Consider the following 9,213-nt stretch of genomic DNA (forward strand, 5'->3'; position numbering starts at 1 on the left):
ATTGCTGATGTGCATAAAAGGTCTTTGCATTGGGCCCCTCTTAAATGCTTATGCTGATAGTTTTCCCAGTATTAGAATATGCCAAATATTAGAAAGTTGAAACTAAGAACGGTCATTTTTACATTACTTCTCAAAATACTTTTGTTTTCATCCAAACTTTAACCTCATCAGGAATGGGACCAATCTGAGTCGAAGCCTTCAGACATCACGAAGAAGCAGAAACCTACGACTCCTTCATCAGGCAAGAAAGCAAAGAAAGAGAGCAAGAAAAAGAGATAAGCGACTGGAAGAACGTGGATGTTCCTGTGGTGGTTCTGGTTTTGTATTCATTGTTCCGGAAAATGTGTTACTTTTTTTTATTCAATGCTGTTTATGTGTATGATTTGTACAATGGTCTTTCACTAAACTACAGCCTTAATGTTGCTGCCCCATCTCTCGTGTTTCCTCTAGAAATTTGAAAGGTTACCAATTTGTAACCAGCTTAGTCACTTCATGCCTACACTTCACTGAAAATAGCTATACATGATTCTTTGAGTACAACTAACAGTTCTTTTATATTGCTGTGGACTCTGGTCTCAGGAGAGCAACTTACATGCAGCTCTTACAGACTACAGTGGAGCTGCTCTTTGTTTTAAACGCTTCCTGAATAGTAAATAGGCAGAAGTGGCTGTAACACTTTTTAGCCACTGCGCATGTGTGTCTATCAATGTTATGTCTTCCACTATATTCAGGGATCAAAGAGCACATCATGGCACCGTGCGCCCGAATGCACTAGATATAACTCAGCATTTTTATTATGAAGGCATGGAGGCTCAAGAAACTGGGACCATGAAATTCCATGGGGGCTCTCGATCTCCTGTGTAACTTTAGGCGACACATAGAACCTCCCCACCCCCACCTCCCGGGAAGCAATGCAAATGGCCATTTTTTTTCTGGGGATTCAGGGCCTGGGTCTCTGCTGCTAGTAGAATTGAGAATTTTATCTTGTGGTGCCTCTGGCTGAGTGAGACTGACATGTCTGGAGTTAGTTGTGCTACCGTAGCATAAAATGCCTTGAAATTAGTTTGCAAACATGCATTAAGCAGCCCAGCAGCATTTGAGACCCGTGTTCAGAAGGAGAAGAAAAATATATTGGCTGAACTTTATCTACCAGAATCTTCCATCCTGCTAACATATTCTGTGTTTTCTGTTTTGATCTATAAAACTAAATCGGTTGAAATATCACTCTTTCCTTCCCCCTTTTTAAAAAAAAAGCCTCCTGACTAAGCCTTTAAAGGCAGAAACCTATTGGATACTTTGTTTCTTGTTGCATTTACATTTTCATATTGTGTTTGAAATTTCCCATTTATTTTTTGGCAGAAGTACATTGCACAATTGTTCATATTAAGATCATAAATTATAACTGCTTCAAACACATTCTGTATGGAAATTTTCAGATGTCATCACAATGCAACTGGAGAGCTTTTCTTTGCATTTTCTGGAAACTAATAAAATGAAGAATTTCTCTGTCTCTAATGTTTACTCTATTTGCAGTGGAATTAATTTACTGATCTAATGAACTGGTTCATTCATTATATGAAGACACATGGTTGCTTTTGGAATAAAAAATATTATTTCCAGCAATTCAGTGTATTGTAACTAATGGGCCTAAAATTGCGGTCGGAGGCTTCCTTTGTACAAACGCCTCCGACCCGAAACAAATCTACGAATCTACCCGTTATCCCGGAGAAACGTAGGATCCCGGTTGGAGGCCTCGATTCGCTGCGCAGTGCATGGGGACCTGTCTTCGAGGTACGCAAGTCCAAGCTGGAGTCACGTGGCCCTGGACAACAAATCACAAAGTAGTATTCTCATTGATAATAATGGAAACTCCATTTGTGTGTGTTCTCATTACTATCGATGAGTAAAACACCCAAACACAACATAATAAATATGTAAAACACCTCACATTTAAAATTAAATGTTTTAGAAGAAATATATTTTGGAATTTTTTTAATGTATTTTAGTACAAGTGCGACATCCAAAATCCAGAGTTCCGGAATCCGGACACTGAGCCGATCCGTGGCGGGGTCATCCGGAAACCGGAAAATGTTCTGAAATCTGGACTCGCCCGACCTCTCCTTGGCCCGACCTCCTCCGGCCTCGGCCTGACCTCTGGCCACCCGACCTCGCCTCAGCCCGACCTCCAGCCACCCGACCTCGCCTTCATCCGGCACAACCTCCCTCGGCTCGGCTCGACCGACCTCCCCCGGCCTCGACCCGATCTCTGGCTGCCCTACCTCCCCCGGCCTCGACCCAACCTCCAGCCACCCGACCTCACATCGATCTGGCCGCCCGTCCCCGCCTCGGCCCGACCTCCGGCCACCCGGCCTCAGCCTGACCTCCGGCCGCCCGACCTTCCCCAGCCTTAGCCCGCCTGATCTCCCCCATCCTCGACCCGACCGACTTCCCCCAGCCTCAGCCCAACCAACAATCCCCGGCCCGACCGACCCGACCTCCGGCGGCCCAACCGACCTCCCCTACCTGCCTTCCTAGGTCCAGGCAAAGACGTTCAGAAATCCAGAATGGCCTCGGTCCCGAGGTTTCTGGATTTTGGACGTCACACCTGTTGTGTTAAAAATAAACTTATCTTATTGAACAGAGTATTTGCTATAAAAACATGTATTTGTTGTAGGCATTAGGCACCTGCTGAATACATCAAAACACTAGGCATTAGGCACCTGCTGAATATATCTAAACTCATATAGGTTTAAAGTGGCCACATATAAAATGGCTGCCCAAGCATGATGGGTACTCAGTTAGTCAAGTAATGAACTACTGACTGAGGCTGACTGAGCAATGACCTAGTGAGGCCCACTGCCAGGAATGCCTTGGATACAAGATAATTATAACGAACCATTATAGTACACTGGTATAATCAGTGACTTCACACAGCTGAGCCCCGAGGAACAGAGATAAGGGGGGAACCTGCCTCACATAACGAGGTCATTAATCAGCCCGAGCTGACAAAAAACGAACATACAGCCCCTGAGATATCAGGAGAATTCTATTGGGTTAAAGAAACCTATATGTAATCTATAATTGATATGATTGGATTGTGTCCAGCCGAAGTGGGCTGAGTAACTGTAAAGAACTATTGTAAAACATATAAATATCGATGAGTTTCTTTATTCGTTGGAGAGAAGTGCCTGGATCCAGTCCTGAGGCTTCCTCCCCGCATGCGAAAATAAAGGCCGCATTGGCGTTGGAACCGACTCTGAGCGTTGAGTGATTCCTCTGAGAAAACATTCACGCAACAGTATTTAAATTTAATTTTTATATGTTTTTAAACTCTTATGCTGGTAAAAGTAAGCTATGCGCCTGCTTTTACCAGGCATAAAAGTTTGAGGGACATCGCTGGGCATGTGTTGGGCAAATAGCCCAATGTCGGCTGTGTGAATGTCTTTCTCCGGGGATAGAAACATAGAAACATAGAAAATAGGTGCAGGAGTAGGCCATTCAGCCCTTCGAGCCTGCACCGCCATTCAATGAGTTCATGGCTGAACATGCAACTTCAGTACCCCATTCCTGCTTTCTCGCCATACCCCTTGATCCCCCTAAGGACTACATCTAACTCCTTTTTGAATATATTTAGTGAATTGGCCTCAACAACTTTCTGTGGTAGATGTGGGGGATCTGTCTAGAGAAATTTTGACAGATCGGAAAAGCTGGTTTTCGGCGCATGCGCTTTGCGCCCCGAGAACCGGCTTTTGTGAGACCTCACCAGACCCCTGCGCACTTCATACAGATCCGGCGAGGCCGCAATTTTAGCCCCATTATTTGTCATTGTCACCAGCACATTATACAGACTTCTGAAATGTCAGTCCAAATTTTACTGCAGTTTTCATTCAACATTGCCAGTGTCAGCCAGTGGCTCAGTGGGTAACACTCTCGCCTCTGAGGCAAAAGGTTGTGGGTTCAAGTCCCACTCCAGAGACTTGAGCACAAAAATCTGAGCTGACACTCCAGTGCAGCACTGAGGAAGCACTGCACTGCACTGTCGGAGGTGCCGTCTTTCGGATGAGACGTTAAACCGAGGCCCCATCTGCTCTCTTAGGTGGATGTAAAAGATCCCCTTGCACTATTTCGAAGAAGAGCAGGGAAGTTATACCCAGTGTCCTAGCCAATATTTATCACTAAAACAGACTTTTTTTGGTCATTGTCACAATGCTGAATGTGGGAGCTTGCTGTGCGCAACAGTGACTACACTTCAAAATTACTTCATTGGCTGTAAAGTACTTTGGGACATCCGGTGGTCGTGAAAGGCGCTATATAAATGTAAGTCTTCTTTATTATAGGATATTCTCTTTATATTAATAATGGAAACATTTGGTTTGTGTTGCTAGAATTTAGCTTAAAATGTTGCACAAAGCTATTTGAGGTACAAAATGTGCTTTATTGCAGACAACAATAGCCAAATGTAACTATATATGAAAATTAATATGAATTGTATGAGAATGTTTCCCATCCCATCTAGAGCATTTGGACCAGGAGCTTAAGGTTGCAGTTATATTGTAGCTAGCAGTCTCAAATTGGTATCTATGCACCGTGGTACTTAATCTGCAGATCTAAGTAATATTGCAGACTGCGGGCCACACAGGAGTCGAGAAGTTCTGTGAAAACAGGCAAAATGATTTCTTTCTCCAAATGAAAATAAGTTTATAAAACAACAGCTGAGATTATATTGCACCTGGCACAAATTCAAGCCTGTGTTAATTGGCCCGCTGGAAAGGCTTTAGTGCACTTGGTAGTTGGGTCCTGATCTGACTCCCAAGCTATACTTCCACTTTTGCATTGATGCACACTCAAAATTGTTTCATATCTATGCAAAAGTGGTAGTAAATCTGCACCATAAAATACATACTTATGCTATATTTTGAGAAATACATGCTTCAGGATAGATTTTTAATTACATTTTCATCATGCTTTATTTTATTACTCTTGGCTTTCTCCTTTCAAGTTGTCAATAGAGAAGCTGAAAGATGCATTTGCAAATAAGTTAATTGATGAATCTGTATGAAATAATGAGATGTTGCATGGTATGAATGGTAGCAGGCTGACTTGAATTTAGTATTTTGTAACAAAATATTAAATCTTTGGAAATACAAAATATCGTATGGGAACTTATTTTTAAAACGTGATCTTGTCTCCTCTTGACTAGATAAAGTTGAAGAAAGGTTGTGCTCAAATTAAATGTTACCAAGCAATGAATTAACATTGCAAGGAATGATTTCAGCATTTTTATTTTGCTAGTTTGTTTCCCATCTGGTTTCAATTATGTAAAATAAACTACTGGAATGAATGACATTAAATGGAAAAGTTATATTTTATTCACCCTGCAAGTGCAGTTACTGTATTTTGTGTCAACTTACTAAGCGACAAAAAATAATCACCTGGGGATATGAAGCTAGATTTTCTGTCCATTATCCACCACTGTACTATTGCTGAAGTACTCTACCCTTCTCTAACTGTTTTAAGCCATACCTTTTGTTTGGTTATTTCATTAGTAGCAGCAGTCCTATAAATTCCAGAAAAAAATATTTGCTTCCATTGTTTAAATGTATATTGGTGTACAGAAGGTACAGGAGCACCTCCACAGACCAGACAAGGAATTGAGTCCATCAAGAAGAATTCTCAGGAGTGTTCCAATAAAATGCTTGTGTGGAGTAGCATTCTGCACTTGACAGAGCAAAGAGTTTGGAAGAAGTCCACCAGAGCTCTTGCAGCCACCATCAATAGCCACAAGTCTGCTCTGCCTGCTGGTTCTGGATTTGTCCGACATCTGCCAGACACCTGTTCTGCACAACTGATCAGGCCACTGACATATCTGACTGGTGCTCCAGTGGCTTTTGAGGCAGGTTCCTTGGGCTTGGCAGAAGTGCCAATTCTCGGCAATACTGAGCCGAATGCGCAACAGGACAAAATAATCCTTGCCACTAAAGAAGGAGCAAGCCATTGGTCAAGCAAGTGTCTTTTACAGGATGCCTTCATTGGCATGTCTTTGGCTACGCAGAGCCTCTTGCAAAATATGATTAATTTTGTTAAATAGCTGCCACAGTTTCTCCTGTTAGAAATAACCTATTTGCGGTTATCTCTGGTCAGTTTAATTAATCCAGTTCGAGTGCAAACCAATATGGTGGATATATTATGTTTAATCAGAGTTTAAGATGGAATATATAACAGTTGTTTTACAGCAAAAACATTTGACTGTGACAAGAAGCTTATACCAATCTGATTGGACAGATGGTTGGCCAATGTGAGCAGTTCTCTGAGAGGCTTCTCTTCCTTTCATCTAGAGCCTATCGCTCTCTCCTCCTCCATCTGAGGACAAGCTCTTCGGAGGTTACTTTTATTCAATTTTTAGGGGTGGGCCTGAAATGGGATATTGACAAGATTTTTTAGCTTTTGAGGTTCGTCAAGTTTTTTGTCTTGATTCTTGTGTCAAAGTCCTCCCTAAAGATGACTTATGATCTTGTCCCTATGTCTTTTCTGTTTATACTTTCTCAGAGTCCTTTGGAATCTCCCTGGTCCCTATCCTCATGGGTACCATTAATACAAGGCCTAGCCCTGTACCCTTTCAATCATGAGGCCCAGGCCAGAACTATGTAACACTTCAATCGTTTCTAACCTGTCTTTATGACCTCAGAAACTGATTCATTCTGAAATTGTGTTTACTTCACAAGCAGTTCTGTTAAACTAACTTCAGTCCCTACCTTAGCAGTATACATAAAATACATAAACAAGGTTTAAGTCTTAACTTAAAAACAACAGATAATCGCTTAGTAATGGGAAGATTGTATATAGTACAGAATGCTATACCATCTGTAGGAAACCAAAACATTTGCACTTCTAAGTCTGAGGAGACTTTTGTCTCCAATTCTAACACAATCATGTAAACACAGCATTCTTTGTGTCACAGGTTTAGTCGCATAACCATATGTTTTTTCAAATATCTCTAGTTTCTAATACTCCAGCTGCTTCAACAGTTCTCACCTGTAGCCTCGGCAAAAGTGTTTCAGCATCAGGTGAAGTAATTACCTTCACTATTTGTGCAAATCTTCAATTTTTCTTAAAAAGGAATCTAAACATTTGGGATACTTGGGGAAGTGAGTATTTGCAAGACATTTTGCTAAATTTTGATGCATCTATTTTTAGGTGCACTGAGTTTCTACCATCTACAAGTCAGGAGTGTGATGGAATACTCCATTTGCCTGGATGAGTGCAGCTCCAACAACACTCAAGAAGCTCAAAACCATTCAGGACAAAGCAGCCCGCTTGATTGGCACCCCATCCACTCCCTCCACCACCGGTGCACCATGAGTGCAGTGTGTACCATCTACAAGATGCACTGCAGCAACTCGCCAAGGCTTCTTCGGCAGCACCTCCCAAACCCACGACCTCTACCATCTAGAAGGACAAAGGCACCAGATGCATGGGAACACCATCACCTGCAAGTTTCCCTCCAAGTTACACACCATCCTGACTTGGAAATATATCCCCATTCCTTTATTGTCGCTGGGTCAAAATCTTGGAACTCCCTCCCTAACAGCACTGTGGGAGTACCTTCACCACACGAACTGGAGCGATTCAAGAAGGCAACTCACCACCACCTTTTCAAGGGAAATTAGATATGAGCAATAAATGCTGGTCTTGCCAGTGACGCCAAAATGCTATGAATGAATAACTAAAAAACAAGCGAACTATCCAGATTGCTATGGCTATTGCTCCACACCCTTCGCTCTGTCAGGGATAAGATATTTTGTAACATATATAGCATTGCTCATGATCAAATTGCTGCTGCAGTCCTCTGTCGATGCCCCCGCTACTGAAAATGTGATAGAGGCTTGAATGATCAGACTCCGCAGATGCCGTCGAAGAATTCTAGTTTTCCCAAAAGCAACTCTTGAGATTAAGCTTTAAAAATAACAATCAGAAAACACGGTGAGTCTCCATCAGAATATTTTAAGAGCTCCCCCAATTAATTTGTTGGATAAATGCACTGAACTCTGTGTTACTGAGGCATACATACCAGAACATTCGTTGGTGGGTGCTAATTTAGTTGATAATAGCCAGGGCAGAAGCATAGGTTCTACACTCGCCTTTGTGTGATTAGGGTGGTCTGAACTAACCCTCAGTTGATAAATTGAGAAGGCCTAAAAGCTCAAGAAAATTCAGCCCAAATTGATTCTTATGGAGCTTGGAGAGTTTTCAATTTGCTGTTGACATTTGGCCACTGTTTCCATTACTTTACTTTGCAGTCAGGTACTTTTCCCTCCATCTCCAGAAAAACTGTTCTCTTCCCGTCTGGGAAATGACATTATAATTCGTCTCTCAGGCAATTGCAAGCTTATCTTTCATTTGAGTCCACTCCTCTTGCTATCTACGATCAATGGTCAGTTTCTTGCTGTGGCCAAATAGGTTTAACCAGTATTTTCAATTTTTCATTTGATCATTTGTGAGAACTGTAAAGGTATATTGGTTGTATATCATGATAATACCAAACATCTGTCTTTGTATTCCATTCTGCCTTGACTGCTCATCAATCCTGCACACTAACTGGTCATTCTAAGTTTAAGACATCTCCTATTGTGTGATGAAAAACTTGTTTTTGTTTGACAGTAAATTAAACCAATGCGCCTGTAGCAATATTTATGAACGAGGCAAGCATTCTTGATAACTGCACACCATGATTTGATTAAATATATAATCATTGTTATGATAGCCTGTAAAATGAATATACTGGCTCCCTCCACCCCCTCAACTAAGGTTATATATTATTCTTAATTAATTTTGCGCCAATGATTTTTAAAGGCTCTTACCTTTTGCTGGGCATTGTACCTATTGTTAGTGCTGCCTTCTAAATATGTGACCTTTTTCCTACCGCTAGAGTCAAATGCTGTTTCTTTCTCTGCACATCAGTCCACCTGCATCTGTTCAGCTTTTATGTTACCAACATTTCCGCGAACTGTGGAAATAAATGATTCACAGCTGCATTAACTCCTGGTAGCTCAGTTATTTTTGGTTGAAGTAACTTCCTTTGTTTCTTAGGGTTCTGAGCATTTGTGATAACAATGAGTCTGTTGAATCATTCTCTTTTATTTTGCAAACCGTTTTAATTCATAATAGTGCTGCAGCAATAGAAATTCAGGCTGATATTGTTGTAGATTAATCCAA

The 9,213-nt window shown here is 41.5% G+C and overlaps 1 protein-coding gene across 3 annotated transcripts in view; it reads left to right on the top strand.

Moving 5' to 3' along the window:
• The window catches only part of manbal (mannosidase beta like), a 46,881-nt gene extending 43,627 nt beyond the window's left edge, over positions 1-3,254 (top strand). For all 3 annotated transcript variants that reach the window (XM_070895087.1, XM_070895089.1, XM_070895090.1), the window contains one exon: positions 172-3,254. In XM_070895087.1, coding sequence (XP_070751188.1) covers positions 172-279 — 108 coding nt within the window. In that variant the 3' untranslated portion in view covers positions 280-3,254. The remainder of the gene's footprint in view (positions 1-171) is intronic.
• The last annotated feature ends 5,959 nt before the right edge of the window (positions 3,255-9,213 follow it).

This window comes from Pristiophorus japonicus, chromosome 12, assembly GCF_044704955.1.
Source record: "Pristiophorus japonicus isolate sPriJap1 chromosome 12, sPriJap1.hap1, whole genome shotgun sequence".
Lineage (NCBI taxonomy): Eukaryota > Metazoa > Chordata > Chondrichthyes > Pristiophoridae > Pristiophorus > Pristiophorus japonicus.